This window comes from Opisthocomus hoazin, chromosome 4 (genome assembly GCF_030867145.1).
Source record: "Opisthocomus hoazin isolate bOpiHoa1 chromosome 4, bOpiHoa1.hap1, whole genome shotgun sequence".
Lineage (NCBI taxonomy): Eukaryota > Metazoa > Chordata > Aves > Opisthocomiformes > Opisthocomidae > Opisthocomus > Opisthocomus hoazin.
In genome coordinates this window covers 79,258,527-79,277,792 of record NC_134417.1, presented here as the reverse complement: position 1 = coordinate 79,277,792, position 19,266 = coordinate 79,258,527, and the positions used below count along the sequence as shown (strand labels likewise).

Below are 19,266 nucleotides of genomic sequence, written 5' to 3'. Positions count from 1 at the left end.
TATTTTCCTGGCTTGCGCCCTTGCGGAGAAGGTGAATGCACTTACATAGCATCACTGCTGCCAACTGTCCGTGGTGCAGTATCAACGTGCGCAAGAGCGTGCAGTGGTATTTGTTTCTCCCCCCACCTTGCTCCTACCATGTTTTACACTGCAGGTTTTCATGCCTGGAATTCAAGAAGACGGGCAATGGGAAGGAGATGTGATTCAAACCCAGGGACTTGTTCTTGCTGGGCTGTGGAATGTAACTGGAATCCAGCTGACATTGCGAGCGTTTGTGGCTTTCCTTTTGCACCTGACTGTTTGTTTTGACGGTTCTTCCTGCAGCACGGAGCTAGACAGGGAAATGAATGAATTCACTGGCAAATTTTCAGATATATTAGTTTTTTATTAACCATTATTTTCCTTTCAGCTTGTGTTGACATGCCCAAGTGCCATATGCTGCTGAACAGACAAGTCTGGTACACACCCCAGCCTGATGATTTAGGTGGTTTTGATCTGTGCCATAAAGGCTTTTATGTGTTCTCAAAATACTCAAAACAGTGAAGACAGACACAGGCGTGTAATCTTAAATTTCAGATGGTTTTAAGCAGAAACTAAAAATACATACTTACTTTCCCTTTATCTCTGCATTTATATATGAGAAGTTATATTGATGCACTTGGATCTGCTCCTGTGCTTTCACTCGTCCTTTGAGAGTTACACTGAGACGCCTGTGCATGGCTGGCTGGTTGACAGTGTTCTTTAGAAATCATTTAAGGGTCTATGTACTGAAAAACAAAGCAAAAAACTGTAAGTGAGATCTAAATTTAAATAATTTCAGTTTTAGAAAGATGATCTCTGATAGGCACAGAGAGCCTCAGTGAGCTCAGCTTGGCAAAGGCAATCCGTTTCTGCAGCTACTGCTCCGTGGTAAGAAATATTCCTATTTTGGCCTGAACATATGAGAAAATATGGAGGCGTGGGGTGGGGAAAAAAAAATCTGGTGTACTTGATTTCAAGATGTGTAACAAGTTGTAGTGGCAACTACAGTTGGTCTGCACCCAGGTGAAAGTTGCAGTTGGGAAACCTGTGTTGTTACGGTGAAAGGTAAGAAGTGCGGACACCCCTCGGGGGAGCGCCTGCTGTCCCCCCAGCAGGGCTCTGAGGGCAGGCTTCAAGCCAAGCACAAGGAATCCCCCCTCCATCCCACCCCCAGCTACCTAATCGTAGCCACACAGATAAAATAGTCTTTTTGGTGCTTTGGGACATCCTCCTGCTGGGCAGGTGAGAGTAAATCACAGCAGTGGGCATGATTTGTAAACCCTAAGCATTGCAAGGCGGGCTTTTTAGGAGCCTGATTTTCCACTTTGTCTTAAATAGAGAGCTGCTTCTGACTAAGACGGTGGTGGTGCTCTCTTCTTGTGCAACATAGACAAAATATTTCAAAGAATAATTTTATCTATTGTAACTTTTTATGTTAAACACTCTCTACGTTTTTGGAAAGGGTACATTTACAAAACCCAAGATATATATTTGGAAGTAAAGGATGAGAAATCTTCCTGTGCCATTTAATAAGAACACATTGCAGTTTCCATTCCTTATTCTATATATTGTTTTCCACATATGGTCCTTGTTTCCATTAGGTGGGAACATAAAACTGTTAGCTACAGAATATTGAATGATATTACTTAAACTAAGGGCTTTCTCAGTTTTTTGTTTGTGCTTTTTAGAAGTCATGTTGTATGGAATAAACAGAAGATGAATGGCTGCGTTCTTACTGCCTTTGTAATGTGCTCTTGCTTCCACTCTCAGTGCTGGTGTTCACTTAGCAAATATTTATCTTCCATTATAGAGGACTTTGGAGCAGAAAATGTAGTGCTCATGAGTTTAAATTATAAGTACCTTCATAATCATAGTCAAGTAGAATAGTTAAATGGGTGTACACAGGAAACAGGAGATCAGACTTGCTTAGACTTGAGCTGAGTGATGCAATATTTAAATGAAGATATTATAAATCAGGTTTAGCATTACTTCTATCTTTGTATTCAATGAAGTGAACTTGCTAGTTCTTCTGCATAAACTAGTGACAAAGGCATCTATACAGCTTTTATAAAATAATTGCACATTGCTAATTTACACATTGGCGGAGCAGTGTTAGCTAATGAGTTTTCTATCAAAGCGTGTTTTTATATCTCTAAATGCATTGCAGATTGGGAGAGTGCAGTGCCCTTTTACGCAATCATAACAGTGAGGGAATATAAATGTGGCTTTGTTTTGTTGACAAAATGTGAAAATCTAATTGTAATATACAAACTCAAATTTTGAAACAACAGCAAGGCATCCGAGACCAGGATGTTTCCTTAAACCAGAACAATTTTGTTCAGTGTTTTTTTTCATCTTTACAGAAACTGACTTTTGCAGTCTCGATATATTTTGCACTGTTCTTGCACATTTTCCTTTTCACTCGTGTAAGCACGCCATTGCACGTGCCCTGAGCAGACCGTCTCCCCGTGGGTCAGGGTTGGAGCCAGTCCCTCGTCTCTGAGCTCTCTCTTGAGCGCCCTGCGCTGTCACTGGGCGAGGGTGACCCCGGAGGTGTTCTGGGGGTCCTCAAGGAGCGACTGGACCGGTTTACCCCACAGATGAAGTTGTGTAAACTCCAGTAAACTCTAGTAATTGTTGATTTCCACTTTATGACTCAGTAACTGGTCTAAGCCAAAACAGTATTTCTGACTGCTTCAGAAAGTGCTTGAAGCCTGTGTTACTGCTGTTGCAGAGGGAATTACGAGTGTCTGTTCACTGGCTGCAGTGGAGAAATACAGCTTGACCAAGCTGTGAGTACAGATACCTTTGTAATGTCGATGCAGTAGTACTTAAATTCAAATCAGTGTCAAGTCTTGTCCAGTTTCTTTTGTATTTAGCAAACAGTGCATACGAGCTGATTCGTATACAACCTATGTTCATTGTAGATAGAACACAGAATAGGAATTTAACTGAACATTTATGCAGTTTGGCTGTTTCTGTGTTGTTTAGAATAACATAGAATTAGTTGTTAAAATTTGGAACCATAAGTAGCTGTGGATTTTCTTAACCCAGTATAATCACTAGCTTCAGTGTGGGGGGTGTGTGTGTGTTTTTTGTTTGTTTGTTTTGTTTTGTTTTTTTTTTAGTATGGTGTAACTAATCTCTACAGAATGTGAATACGCCCCTCCCAGCTAGACCTCTCTGCCCTTCCAAGCCTCCCCCACCAAATCTTTGATTTGTGTGAAACCTTTAATAGAGTAAAAGAGCCTCAAGAGAAGGTCTGCTCTGTGAAGTTTGGAGAGGGCTTTAATGAAAAGTTTCATTGTTATTTCATATTTACTTACCAAATCCTGCCAGAGTAAATTCTTGCCAAACTAGTTTTATGTATTTCTTGTCTGGTCTTGCTAACAAACTGTTTTGTATCAGGACCTTGTCTGACAGGACAGTTCAGGCTATGGCACAACAAGTAGGTGATGCAGGAAAAACGGAGTCTATCTAAAACTTCTTATGCAATGTTGAGAAACTTCTAAAGGACCTAATTAGCAAAAACGATGCAGCTTATATATCAAAGCTATTTTAATGTAGATTGTACATACTGAAATAGCACAATAGTGCTTTAGAAGTGGGCGTTCCTATGATTGATTCTGTAATCATGTGTGTTTTCTTGCGTTTGCCTTGGAGATGGGAAATACTAGTGGTGGGCAGGAAAAAAACAAGGATACAGGAGTTATCATTTCAGTTTGGGGGCCGTTTGTGTTGCTGGATGTAATCAAGTCACTGAGCTAGTATTGCCATTATTTGTTTTTAATGTTTCCGTTCTACAGCAAGAAGATTGACTGATGCAAACAAAACTGGTGAAGTGTGTCACGTAGGAGGGATCAGATTCTGTTAAAGCCCAAACTAGTTATTCCATTTGTGATTTTGCAGTGAAGCCTGGCTATGGTTCAATTCTGACTTGGCTATGAGATGGAGTAATTAACAGAGGAAACCTGAATCAAATCCTTTAGGAGTGCAAGATGCTTCCTAGCTCGTCAGTTAGGTTGTGTCTTCAAAGCCCATGTCTTCCCAACTGTATTTCAGTCTCTGATGTAGACACGAGAGACTAAGGAGATTTTATTGTAATGGGCTGGAGGATGAGGAAGGACCCTCTTTCCTTTTGGTTTGAGAACAGAGTCTAGAAGGGCACCTCTTCAGCAGACTTCTCTTTAGAACTTGTTTGTTAAGGAACTTTGAAGGATTTCTGGTTTACACAGGAGGCTTTTTCCAGCCCTGTCTATAAGTGTTAGTCGAGTATTCAAACTTAACAAGAAGTTTATCCTAGTATTTGCATTATGTACCTTTTTACAGAGTAGATTTCTGTATTATGTAGCTATGTGCTCACCTCTGTATGCATGACGATGTGAATAACGTGGTACTATTTTTAATTATTCCTGAATTTTGACTTTGAAAAAAATGGATGCTGAATTATCTCCTATAATGTGCTACAACAGTAAATGCAGTTTGAAGCAGAGCCATATACTAGAAAAATCAGTTGCTTACGTAATAAATACTTGCTTAGAAGAAATGTAAGGTAATGATTTTTAATACTTAGAGAAATGGGAGGAAAAAATGTGTAATTTAATTTCTTAAATGACTAGCCTAATGACTGTAAAATGTAATTCTGAAATCTGATTGTCTGGTGATGATGATTTACAGCAGTATTTAAGGTGGATGTACTTATACAAACAATGAAGTAAGTTTCATGGTTATCAGATTTCTCCAAAATCTTTGACCTATGCATATATATCACATGCAAATAAACAGAGTTCTAGCATATTAAACCAAAAATGAATATTCCTTGATGTTGTTTCATGCACCATGCTGTCCAAGATTTCATGCAGCATATCCTCTCAAGATTTAAAAACACGTATGGATTTAGAGGAATTCTGATGGTCCCATTTCTTGTCCTGTTCCATCCTTTGAGAAATCAAATTATTTTCAGATTCTTTAAGGGTGGAGGATTTTTTTATTGGTGGGGTTTTTTTGGGGTTTGTTTTTGCATTTGTTTGGGTGGTTTGGGTTTGGTTTGTTTTTGAGGGGAGCTCTTTTTTTTTTTTTTTTTTTTTTAATTTCTAGATACTGATACCTGGAAAGACTTGGGTGCTAAGCGCTATTTTTAGGAAGTCAGGCAGTTTGCAAGATGGTGCAAGTTCAAAGGTCCTCAAATTAGTCACTTTCTGCAGTCGTGCCCACTCGGTGAAAAGCAAAGAAGCTCCCTTACTGCTAGACACTGAACAACAGCCCGGGGCGTTGGCACTGCTGTGGGGGAATATTTGAGAAGCAAGAAAAGATTATGTATCATGTTCAGGTTGTGTGTTTATTGTACAACTTTCCCCTGTTAGAAAACAAACCTTTTAAGAATAGCACTTTCAGTACTAAACAGCACTCGGGTCCTGTAGCAACACATAGACAACACTTTGTGGATGCAACCTTATTCTATCAGTTACAGTTCCTTTTGTATCAAAAGTAATAATGAAAACTATAAAGCCAGTCTTCCCAGTTACTGGTAGACACATGTATACACACAAAGCCACACACACATAAGTATATGCATATATACATGCAAATGTATATGCATATATACATGCATATGTATATGCATATATACACACATATATGTGTCAATCTGTGTGTGTGTGTGTGTATGTAACTTTTATTTAAAATGTGGAAAATCTTCTTTCTATAAGATTTAGATATCCCATTTGCCAACTCCACCAAAGCACAGGTAGAAAGCCCTTTGATATCATTTAAATATTGGTTTGTACCCTTTATAGCAGTCCTGTAAAGAAACCACCCCACTCTGCAGCTGTCCTGTAATGTTCTGTGCCTGTGAGATGCTTTATTTGAGGACAATGTATTTTCCTTTTATATCGTGTGTATATTCAGTAACACTGGGAATGCTGTTCCCCTACGTGTCAGCGACAGGACTGTGACTCGCGCGGAGCTGATAAAAGTGGGAAGAATATGTATCTAATGCAGGGCGATTTAAAAAAAGAACTTTGGCTTTACAACTCAATTTACATTTATTTACAGGATGATGACCTAAATGGATGTCTTAATGTTGAGCATTTGTAGGGCTGCAATGTTAACTATATGGTGGAATAACCTTTTCCTGTTGATACATGGTATCTGATATTATTTTCTTCTCCTTTTATGCAGGATCCAAACTACTGGATACAAGTACATCGACTGGAGCACGGGGATGGTGGGATCTTAGATCTCGATGACATTCTTTGTGATGTAGCCGATGACAAAGACCGTGTAAGTACACATAGCTACGAAAGTGGCTCAGTGTGCACTGTGCGTCAGCATATCGGCGTTTTGGTTTTCCTGCATGTGTCCAAAAGTGGGAGTCAATACAAAGGTTTTGGAGATTTTTTTATCTAGTTGGCTTGGCAGTTGCGAGACGTCTATTCCTGTTTTGTTTTTCAAAAAGTACAGGAAATCTTTTATTGAAAAAAGAAGTAAGAAAAGGAGGCTGCAAGAATAAAAACCTCATACATTTGAAAAATAATGTAAAAAAAAGAATCTCTAAGTTAAGATTTTAGCTTCATGTTACCACTTGAATACGTGAAAAATACATGCTGTTTTTAAACTGTGTAGGGTTGATGGATTGTTTTTCAGAAATCTTTTTGGGAGGAATTGCTGGTTACACAGAACTTGAGAAAATAATTATACACTGCTGGGTCTTGAGTCCTTTTACTCTCTGCTTTAAGTAGAGATTTAGATTGCAGTCGGCTAAGAGGTTTTTGGTTATTGGCTGTTTGTTTGAGGTGGTAGATACTTGCGTCTTTGAATTACATGTTCGAAAACGGTAAGGTAAGAAACACTGGCAAACTGTAAAGTCATATGTAAATACACCACTTTTCTCTGCAAAGCCATGTGTGTTTGCTGAAGCTCTTGGGAATGTCTGAGCCTGATACAGACTTTGGTCTGGATATGTGTTTCAGGACCCTGCTCCCTTCACAGACAGGATCCTTAATTGCCTTTGTTGGAAGCAACAGGTATTCTGAAGGCTCCTTGAAAACAGGCCAAATGGTGACTCTTAGGCTAATTTTTCAGTAATAAATACTTTGCTTGCAGTTATTTCTTGTGACAAAATTTAATTGACATGGTTATTTCAACTGGGACTTTATAAAGAAAATGATGTGAGGAGTCTTGGGACATGGAGACTCCTCGCCGTCTGAAATGTGGAGATTACTCAAGCTGGATAGAGTAACAGTGCTGAGTTTTCAGGAATTTCTTCTGTAAAAATAGTGCCCAGCTAAGATTTCATGAAAAGCTAATTAAAACCTCTAGTTAGTTATCTCATATTGAAGTGCTCAGCTGCATGATTAGTTTAGCTTTTACTTACAGTCCTCAAGGAGGCTGGTGCAAGTTGTCACTATATATGTGTGTGTGTATATATATAGATATTGTAACTTATTTGAATCACGCACTTCTTAGCTCCTCACGTGCTCCTCCCTTCAGAAAGAGAAGTTTGAATTCTGGTGACTTCAAGACCTCATTCTTTGGCTGTTACCTTGCCTTGCCGCCTTCAAGTAGGATGATTCCTCACAGTGAAACTCTGTGGGTGTTTTTATGTGCATGACTAATAGATGAAAAACTCTGACTGCAACTGAAACAAGCAAAGTCATTATTACAATATTGTTTTTGTGTATAGATGGACAAGATACCTAGTAATTAGTAATATTTATTTATGTGTTTGCCAAGCTCGTATCCTCTGATTCTGTGAATCTGGCCTGTCTCTACTGATAGCCCTTATCGGTTAAATTTCCTTTTTTTAAAGGACCTTGTGGCATTGATTAGGAAGGTGCAATATAAACATATACTGTGCTCTGCTGCTTTATATCCTTGAATTAATCATTCTCACTTGACCTTTATGTTTGATTCTTTTCAAGTATTTCAGTCATTAGTCATTGTTTTTCAGTTTCCAGTCCTGTATTTTACAGCTGACCTTCCTGGTTCCCTTTCGTTTTGGATTGTTAGCTTTGCATTTGACACTTCTGCCATAGCAAGGGCTTCAACTAGTTCTGTGTTAGCAGAACCCGATATAGGTCTCATTAATGCAAGGTTCTGAATATATCTCCAGTTAGTGATATTTTATATGTGTACACTTAAGCATATCTTGTTAAAAAGCATTTAAAAAGATGTCTAAACAGTTAATTATTACTGAGGTCTGTAGGATTAATTATGCTCAAAATTAAACATTAGCCTATAAATAAATTTTTTTTTAATTGGGACAAAAATACCTAGGATATTGCAAAACTGAACACTTAATAGCTTTGTGTTCATTTTCACAAGTAAGTTCTGTACGTTCTTGAAGACAAGTTAGTTGTGCTGTTCGCTACCTATCTTCTGTACTTTTGAAAATCAGTTTACTCATCATGGTTCCTTAGATGTAAGGATCAGTCCCACAGTGATAAATGTAATTTTTGTCTTTTCTATGTTGCTTTTTTTGCCATAATTGTTTGTACAGTATCATATAAACACAATACAGAATGTGAAGCAGCTAAGGACCAGCTTATCCTCTTGTTGATTTTATTGCTTTGTTTAGTCAACTATATTAGTAAAATAAAACTCTTAAGTAATGTAAAGAACATAGTTACTCCTATTCCACTGTCTCCATGGAGAAAATGTGCTATTCTATAACAAATACAAAGACCCTTAGAGACAGCAGCTATTCTGAGTGGAATAAGTGAAGTATCTTTGTGATGGTGTCCTTCACATTAAAATGCAGCATGGTAGGGTGACTTTATTTAGCTTCTTCTATCCCTATATTTTGGTATTCTCTTGTCACTTAATAAAACAGAATGGGTGATTAAGGTTTAGTTGCTCTCTGGAGTAATTTCTGATGTTCAATCTTATTCCCCCTTAAAAAGAAGGAGAAAATCATCAAACAAACTACCCAGAAAAATTGATTTTGCTGAGCTGTTTGTTCCTTTCTGAAACAGCTTTTTTAAGCCCTTTAAGATAGTTCATTGAGGAAGTACATAATGCATTCTAACTTAGCTGGCATGCAACTGACACCCACATTACACAATATCACTACACATGAAGTTACTGATGAAAGCTTGGTTAATGCAGTTAATGGTAGTAACAATATTAAACAAAAGATTAATAAATGCTCATTTGGATGATCTTTTTCTTTGAAAAATTTTTGTTGATTGATTGAAGTGCAAATTTTGTCCAGGTTTTATTATGGAAGGATAATTTTCAATGGGAACATATCAGTGGTTTTTTGTATTTATCTGTCTATCTCTCTGTATACATGAATACAAATGGGTTGTCTTGTTTTTTCTTGTTTTTTGAAAAATATTTAGCTGTAAGAAACAAGAATCCATTTTCAACTAGCAGCAACCATTCCAGTCCTGATTATGTTTGGTACTGTTTGAGGAAACTCATTGACAAGCTTAGGCAGATGAATAAGTAATATCTCTTTTCCAGAAATAAAGGAGAAATAACTGTCTTTAACTTGCTTTTAGTCAACTGCATAACCTATTTTCATTATTTTAAAAATACAGATTTCTTGTGCATTTAATGATTAGAACAATATTTTAAAGATAGGTTAATGAACTGTTTTGTTTGGATTTCTGTTACTTATAAAAGTAGCCCTTCATGTGAATGCTCTCAAAAAACATATGTCAACTTGACAAGTTTCCAGCTTGATGATAACATACTCAATGACCTCAGTTCAGTTCTTAGTAGGCAGACTTCTCAACAGTGAAAAAAACCCCAATGAACTGAAAAAAAAAACCCACTCAGCCCCAACCATCCTTAACCATGTTTCTCCTGGCAGGCTGAGGCACACAGACACTTCAGTGATCCTCATACTTTGGGTGTCATAGGAAAGTACTCACTCAGGGTTCTCCTAGTTCCTTGGTTATCCATGGAAAAAAATATTCAGGAAGTTGCTGTGTAATCTCCTGCTTTAAAAGTGCTTGTGTGAATATAACTTGCTTCCAGTTGATTATCACTGAAATGGTCACTTGTATTTTGCACTATTTTAAAAAATTATTTCAGGTGCAATTATATGTATTTTTTTCCTTGCATAGTAATGCTCAGGCTGTGGCTCGATGAAAAGCTTTGGTGATCACAATGTCCATGTTTTGTGTAGCTACATTTCTGAAAAATTAGAAGCTTTCCTTCCCAAGAGAACAACAAGGATCTGCCACCAACAGTCACTGGTTTTGGTGAGCAGCTGAGCAGATAGAGCTAGTTTGAAACAATACAGGGTATGTACCTAATAGCGATTATTCATAAATTCATTTCATAATGGAATTGTAGAACAGTTTGAGTTGGAAGGGAACTTATAGATCATCTGTTTCCAACCCCCCTGCCATGGGCAGGGACCCCTTCCACTAGAGCAGGCTGCTCCAAGCCCTGTCCAACCTGGCCTTGAACACTTTCGGGGAGGGGGCAGCCACAGCTTCTCTGGGCAACCTGTGCCAGTGCCTTGTCACCCTCAGAGTAAAGAGTTTCTTCCATATATCTAATCTAAATCTACCCTCTTTTAGGTCTTTTGCCCAAATGTGTTAGATTTTTGGTAGCTTGGGAATTAGCAACCTGTAAATGTAAAAGGATTGGCATCTTACAATTTCCTTCATCAGTATCCTAGTAAATTCAGTACTCTAGTTCTCAAAAATAACTGCTGTATTTTGGTGTATGCTTAGAGTCACAGCCTGTATTTTGTTCTCTAAACTAAGAAATGGGCTTTCTTTGCTTGACTTACCATTTTCACATATTCAGTCAGCTCTTTGCCCTGCGTAATTCATGCTTATGCCTACTGAATGCAGAGGTAAAAACTGGAGGAGCATGGTTTGGTATTGTGTGGAGTGAAGTTTCATGCTTACCACAGTGTTTGTGTGCGTGGTGTTAGTATCCGGCCCAGGTCACTGTAAGATCAAGGTGATGTTGGTGCTTACTGCTGGTTGGACATGCTTTGAATCTCCTAGAAAGATACACAAGAAGTTGCTTTTTCAGTGAAATACTGTTGGTGAGAATGGAATGGAGATTCATTTTACAGGTCTGTGCTGAAATGGAGTTTGTAAACATTCATGATTTAGAGTTAACTGTGTTAAGTAACCAAATTGCTGCTGAAATTCAGTGAGATCGATTGTACTTCATTTGCATCCATTTTTAGAGACCTACAGAGACTCTGTTAATAGTGTTATGAATTTAATGCCTATTTGCTTCTAGCGTGATGGGAGAGTCTTTGAGCAGCTTCTTCTCAGAATATGAAGGCATATTAGGAGCTTTTCCCAGCATAGGGGAAAGGAAATGAACTTTGGGTTTTGTGTTAAACATATGGTCAATTGTAAATAATACTGTTGTTTTGTTTACTTCCTCTTGGAAAGCACTGTTGAGTTAGAGAGGCATGCGATGATACGCAAAATGTGGCTTTGGAAAGGATGACTGTATTTTGTTTGTAACAAATGTTAACTTGAAACCAGCATAAAAATAAGTCTATTTCGAGCAAACGCATTATGATGTTAAGGTTGAAGGACAGCTTAGGACTGGAGAGCTGTGGTTATAATACCTCACTCCTATTGATTTTTTGTTCTGTCACTCTCATTTTTAGGGACAGTTTGCAGGCCCCCAGTTCTGTAGTAAAAAATGCAATCCCCCAGTTCTGTAGTAAAAAATGCAATCCCCCAGTACTGGTAGAAAGAATGAGATTTTGGTAGCCCTGTGTCTATTCTTTCTCTCAGAAATGTTGAAGAGCTTTTGAACTTGAAGAAAGCTGCACAGATAAACTTGTTTTATCTTTAGATTTCCATCAGAACATAATCAAAATACTCAAAAGTGGAGTTGTTCTAAATTTGGGGGTTTCTCTGCCTCATTTTGGCAAACTTACAGCTGAATTTACAATTGTATTCTCTTTGACTTGGCAACTTAAGAAATAAACCATAAACCATGAACAGAGAACAACAACTTTTTGTTGTACTTCTAAAGTTTGTTTCTGCAGTTAACAGAATAAAACCTTAGACTGAATGAAAGAGCATCTACTCCAGTGCAGCAAATCTGACAGCAAAACCTAAAAATGCCAAAAAAATTTTCAAATTATAATTTTTAGTATTTACAATGCCATGATTGGTATGCCCTTATTCCTTTTTCATCAAAACTTTTCAATCAGATTTAATTGTAACTACTGCCATGATTGTCTCTGCCACAGTGCGCAGCTTCTCTCTTCTTGTGCTGTGGCTGCCTTCCCTGTATCCCAGGAAAACAGGATGACCTTGAAACAATTTGTTGTTACTCATAAGTGACTTGGCAAAACACATTTTGAGCATAAGGCATTCTTTTCTTGTAACAGCTTAAAATAACTACTTGAGCCATGGAGCTTGGGAAAGTATTGATACTGGAAAGAAACCCTTCATATAACAATTCCATAATTATTTTCTCTTAAAAAACTCAAAAACTTCAGTTTAACAGTGACCTCTTGAAGTCATCTAGTATTATGCAGTGGTTTTTATTTTAATTACGTTTCTAGAGGTTGACGATTTGATATTAACCAAAATTCTGAAAAATTGGTAAAAACAGAATGTCTATTTTAACGGGGTTTTCTTGCATTGACACTGTTGACTCATTGTTACTGGGATGGCTGTGTGATTTTTTTAGGTCTGTCTTGCTGATGGATTTAAAGTAGTGGAAAAGTTTTTAAGTAATCTTTACTCCCAGCTGCTATTTAATGAAGATATATTTGGAAATAATACACTCCAAATATAAATATTATATTCTGTCAACGAATGGAATTAAAATGCTTGTAGTATTTCTGATAAACTAAGTTTGAACTTCACAATATTTATGGATGAGACTAAAAACCATGGAAGTGAGGAAATACTAGGCATTAATATTGAAACATGCATTTTCCAATCAGTAAGAGATATTAGATGTAACTAAATGTTGTCTCCAATCTGTAGCTCTTAGTTTTTCATCTCTTTCAGTGCTTTTCTCCAGATTATTAATCTCATCATCATTTACTTTTTCTGGCTCTGTGAAGATAGGATTTCTGTTCATGACTTGTTGTTTGTTTTTGGGATAAACTGCAATATCCCAATTCCTTTCCTGAATTATGGCATAGTTGTATCAACGTACTAAGAATTCCCAGGTAGGAGAGGAGTGAAACTGAGATGACATTATAATTTGTAAATTAGCTTCCATGGAGATTTGAAAATTAAATAATTTGGTAAAAACTGTTCTCTGAGGAATAGCAGACCCATGCGTGAATATGATATACTGGGGAGGACAACGACAGTGTTGTGAAGACAGTTGTGCCTCGCAAACCTGCCCGTGTTCTCAGCAGAAAGACAGACGAGAGCACCAGTGACTGGGTTAGTACTGTCAGAAGCCCTACAGACTTGCCATGGGGTGAGAGGAAGGGTCTTACGGATATGTAACTGATTGGAAAATAAAGCATGTTCAATATATTTGCAGTTGTTCTGAAAAAAGGGAAGGGGCGTTTGAATGCTGGAGTGACAAATTCATTACTGTGTGTGAAACCGAATGCTGGTGGTAAGCGCTGGTTATGAAAGGTTGCGGAAGCATGCTGTGATACAGAGGGAGTAGATAATAATGTGGTGGGTGAAATATGATTTTGGCAAATGTGATGTGTTTTCAGAGAGAGACTCCTTTAACTGAATGGACAAAATAATGGGTTCTCAGCTAGCTATTAGATTTGGGCAAATGATTTTGTAATAGACCTCTGGAAACTTACACTACAAGGTACAGCTCTGTGAGGTGTGACAAGACCTAAGCAGGCTTCTGGCAGCTTGCCTTCGTGTCTGCATCTCCCCCATGTTGTGATCCCTATCCTTCTGCTTACCTCCTGCAGGCTCCAGCACTCTTTGGACCCTGTCTCTTAGCAGATTTAGTCACTACACCAGCAGAAGACTCCTCCTTGCAAAAAAAACTGAATGGTTTTCTGCTGTTTCATGAGCATCATCAGTTTACTGAAAGATCTGGCAAGCTGAGGAGGAAAGGGAGAGGACTGCACAGCTGGGAGTGGTTGAGGTGTGAAGGAAGAAGTAAGAAGAGGGAGGGTGGGAACATGAGCATGCTGAAACCTTCCCTTTCATTGTAACAAGGCTGCTGGTGGCCATGGAGCTGCCAGAGTGGTCCCTGAAGCAAAGCAAGGGGTAGGGAAGGGAATGGGTGATGGGATCTTGCTGCTGTACATGCTGGTGGTGAGCCCTCTGCTTCCTCCAGCCACAAAACAAGCAACCAAAAGAGATTTTGTGGAAATAGCAAAAGCACAGAGCAAATGCCAACACTGATTCCAGGTATAGATTAATAGCTTCTCCACCAGCAGGGTCTAAATGGACCAGGGCTCTCGGCCTTGAAAAGAGGGTGGAAGAAGCAAACTGTAGATGACTGTAAAATCAGAGGTAACATTGAGGAATTGTTCTTTGTCTTTTTCTGTGCAAGATCTGGGGGCATGAAATGAAACTGAAGCTTTCATTAGCAAAGCAACGCTACCTTTTGCTTTCAGATTTGATTTTTTTGAGTGCTGCACATTCATGTATTTAGGGGATCTGTGAATAAATACAATCTAGATCTTTTTCTGCATGTTCAGAGATTTTAAGGATCTATTTCTGTTTCGTTCATAATTTGCTTTCTCTCATTTAGAAATACTTTCAGTATCTCTGACCATTCTTGTTACATTTGTTGCACTTGTTTTAGGTCTAATGTGTTTTTTATTGACTTGAAATGATCAGGTTTGTACCTGGTATTTGATACAAGGTCAGATGCATTTTAATGGATTTTTAAAGTTTATTTGAGCCTTTGTCAGTGCTAATTGATTATATTTATTTTTGTGAAAATAAGCATGATTAGAGAATGTTGTAAGAGTAGCTATCTGCAAAAGGCTTTCAAACTTCCCTTCAACTTAATTTTTGTGATATATCAGAATACCTGTGATTTTTATCAAATGCTGCAGATGCTTCAAGAAGTTTTGTAGGACATCCTTTTTCTTGAGATGTCGTGGTTTAAAAGACTGCATAATGCTGAACTATATGATTATTTTTACTCCTCAGAAAGGTGATGCTTGTAAATCATGGGAACTGGTAATTTAAGTAGGGTCTCAATTTGTGAGAAAGTCTCTTTAATCTGAACTTTGGTGAAAACCACAGAGTGTTGAAATGATGAAGGTCTCACAGTGTCTAATGTTAGTAACACGGAAGGTCAGTATGTGGCTGTGGATGATGACAGCTACAGTATTAAACCCATCGCAATGAAGAGATACTTAGTACTAAAAATATTTAATAATGGATTTTTTTCTATGTCCTGTAATAATTACAGATTCATTGCTTAGATGTAGTTGTAGATAATATGAAGCAGTGCTTTCTAGTTCTTCACGGTGTAAATCTCTGCAGAAATCTTCAATGAATCTAGAATTAGGCCATTATGGCTAATAAATGCATGATATTCTGATAGCTTTTCATTAATTTTAGCAATATCACTTTATCCTAGAGGTATATGATTCATCCTACACAAAGGAAAAAATTGTAGAAAAGGTTGGTTATGGGAATTCATTAACACTACCCTCTTACTCCTTGATATCAGCAGGTCTTAAAAGAAATGCTGTTCCAACTTCACAGATATTTCCTAACAGAGGCAGTGAGACTCATACGCTAGAGGACTGACCCATATTAAAGCTTAATTATAGTAATGGATAATCCTGCAAGTATAAATTATTCACAGTTGTTTTGTATGCGAAGTAGCATCATGAATAAATTAAGGAAAAGTTTCTGGAAAAGACCCTGGACAAAGGCATAAGTTTGTCAAAAGATAGTTTTCCTCCATGTCTTTTAACCCAGATTTAAATCTGACAGCGTTAGGTTTGCAGGCGCGTTCCCGTATGCACAGCTTTGTGCTTTGGAGGTGTTTTGCTTAATGGCAATCAATAGCAGCAAGTCTTGGAGCTCTACACCCTGTAGTGTTCCTTGGCTAATACGTTATGCAAGGGAAGCATTCCTACCTAAACACAGTCCTGGTACAAAAGCTGCAATCTCAGCTGTCTGATAAGATTCCCACACTGTCACTAGGATGAGAATTCATTAGCGTTACCCTCTTATCCGTTGATACCAACAGGTCTTAAGAGAGTGCTGTAACTTTGTATTTATTTCCCAGGAAGAGGCATACATAGGATTGGACTTTATTTTCCAGAGGGCTAGTAGATAAAGTACCTCAAAAGGTTGTAGTGTGAATAGTCTTACTGACAAAGAGAGAAAAGTGAATATTTGAATGAGGTTGAAACAGGTCCACTAGTGAATGGGGCAGCTACCACCTGCTAAAGGTTCCTTTCAGCAAGTGCCTTGAATACAAAGAGAAGAAAATAATGCTGTCTTTTTCTGGGGAGCTTTCACCAGTCTGACTTTTCAGATACCTTCCTAGCAGTAGCCCAGAAAGGAAGGAGTTAAGAAGATGCTTTGAACCCAAAGTCTTCTGCTTCATCCCCACACCCTGTTGGTGTACTTCCACACCCTGTTGGGGTGCAGGCAGCTACCTTCCGCTCACCTTCAGCGTGCTCAGCAGGATAGTCACTATGTTTTTCAGATTAGCATCACAGCTGAAGCCTGTTTGAGTTTATACAGCAAGAAGGAGTTCTGCCTGCTCTTTGGTGACATACAGCATTGCAGGACCATCGGCTTTTTTCATTTGTACAACCTGTTGGAAGAACTGAAATTGTTCTTAGATGGATTCTGTTCCTTGTAGGTTGCTCCACTGCTTATAGGATTGAAGACGGTTCGCTGTAAGCTTGGTGGTACTGAGTTTTTATTTTCTTGGGACATTTTTTGCTTGAAGGTAACCATACTTTGGTGGATGAAATGGCAGACACACCTAAGAGGAAAATTACAAAGAAGTCGTCGTCTTTTTCATATGATCGCCGGAGAGATTCAGTGAAAGTCAGGAGACAGTCCAAGTCTCTTAGCTTCAAGTCAGCTACACCGGGTTCTCAGAAAAGGCAGGCACAGAAAAAACAGGTTTGTATTTGGCTATTTCTTGAAAAAAGATACTTACTTCCTAAATTCTTAAAACGATTGTAAAACCTGCTGTGTTAATACGAAGTGGAAAACAGTATCTGCTGGTCTGCGATCTGTGTGTGAGTACGTATGTGTATACAGACAAGCTTGTGTACAGGTACAGCTGGATTTTTTTGCTATAATATTTCTTAAGAGCTAGCTAAACTTGTGGTGTTAATTTTATTGCAAGAAAAGTCTGCATCTTCTGTGCTTCTAAGGCATGATATATGATTTCTGTTTTGTCTCAAGGAGTTGATCCTATAGTGTAATACATGCCCTGCAAGTTTTTGGTAGTGTGTTGTTTGTTGGGCTGAAAAACATGATGGGTAATGAAACTTTTGAAATTATTATTCAGATTACAACTGTTTCACTCCATCATTATTATTGTTGTCGTTGTTGTTGTTGTTATTTTTTTTTTTATGTTGAAATGTACCAGACTGAGAGCTTTAGGGAGTAAAATATTTGACTTCTACTAGAACAGGTAATGCAAGTCAGCAGCAGCACCTGTTCTGGTGGGACCAGTTCGTAGGGTTAGAGGGCAACTTAATGCCTTGGCAGTGTTGCACTGCCATAGTAAAAGACTTTCATATATGGGTCTTTATCTTTTATAGCTGGGATCTAATTAAATGAAATCTCTCCAAAGAGAAAATGTAGTGTGTGCTGTAGTAAATGGAATAAAAACAAGTGAGTCAGTTCATGAAATACCTTTGTATACTCATCTCCAATTTAATCTCATATGAAAGGAGCGCAGGATCACTATCAGCCATCTCTTGCTCTGCATTTGTGTGCACAGGGTGCCTTTTTGAAGGGTTTAAAGGAACTTTCCAGGGAATTTTTAATTAGCTGTGTAGAACATAAAAGTAGCTTAAGCCTTTGCAAATAATGCTTCCACAAATGCTTTAAAATAAACTAGATTTTTGTTAGCAGTGTAAGTGAATTTCTCATGTGCAAGTAATTTTCAGGCCCTGACCACCACATCTGCTCCTGAATTTTGAGGGCACTATATCCGTTCAGATTTAAGAGAATTTAAGTTACTGTGTTCAGCATAAACTTTGGCATTATCTTAAAACCGCAATGAATTTGATTTGTGTGGGTTCATATTTGTTTTTATTACTATTTCTGTTGTTCTTGCAATCTTAAAATGTCTATTTAAATAGCAAAATATTGACTAGTAGAATACTAGGATATTCCAGCTTTAGTGTGTTTCTTTTGTGTTACTTACAGGCATAGCCAAAGCTCCTTTCTTTGAATCAAAGTTCCAGAAGTTGTAAATGACAAAATATTTCAAGAAATCAGGAGCACCTTGAAAAGGGCACCAAGCTCTGACTGTTTTTCCCCCTCTATTACGAGATGTAATTTGAGAAGTAAAAATCACAAATCTAAATTTTACAAAGATGTAAAATACTATGAGACATCTGTGACCATTCATGTTCATTTGATCTTTCTGGAAAATGAAAAGACTACTCCAATTAATTTAATGATTTCATTTGTAGATGCAAATCAGGGAGTACCCCTGTATTTCAGTTTTCCCAGTCTCAAGGTTCTTTTGAGGCCTTTCCTCTTTTGGATAGCTGCCATGGTTACTGTGTGACCTCTAGTGGTTAATGAAAAATATGTTCAATTACTGACTTCAAGCTGATGCTTGAACAAGTTGCGAATATGTATTCTAGTTGATTTAATTATTGAATCCTCTAAATTCTATTTTTTATTGGAAAAAAAAAAATCATCTGCTTCAACTTAACCTTTTATGGTAACGCTTCCAGGAAAAGTGTTTTGCTGAAATCATTATTCACATGGATGTGTGTCTGAATTGCAGAACTCACACATGCAGAATTCTAGGAGTAGTTTTAAGAAACTTTTACTACTTTGGCTTGGTTACAATATGTTAGTGGGTGAAACAGCTGAAACGAAGCCCTCTGAACAAAGCCCTGTTTTGATCAACTTGTATGTTGGATAGATCTGAAGAAGGGCTTTTCTGCCTCAAGAATTTTTTTTTTGTTGTTTGGATTTGTTTCCCGTCTAAATGCTCTAGTTAACTGTAAAAAAAAAAAAAAAAAAAGTTAGTTTCTGCTGCAAGCTTGGTCTTGTTGCAGTCTTTGGATCATTATAATTAGGTGAGACAAAACTGTCCTTACCTCCCCCCCGCCCCCCGCGACGGCAGCTACCGCTACGTGCGCTGGAAATGCTGTGGAACACAAAA

At 37.9% G+C, this 19,266-nt stretch overlaps 1 protein-coding gene across 11 annotated transcripts in view; it reads left to right on the top strand.

The window, feature by feature from the left end:
* Positions 1 to 19,266, top strand: part of PARD3 (par-3 family cell polarity regulator) — a 471,104-nt gene that overhangs the window by 49,309 nt on the left and 402,529 nt on the right. For all 11 annotated transcript variants that reach the window (XM_075419691.1, XM_075419690.1, XM_075419689.1 and 8 more), the window contains exon 2: positions 6,202 to 6,303. In XM_075419691.1, the coding sequence (XP_075275806.1) occupies positions 6,202 to 6,303 (102 nt within the window). The remainder of the gene's footprint in view (positions 1 to 6,201; positions 6,304 to 19,266) is intronic.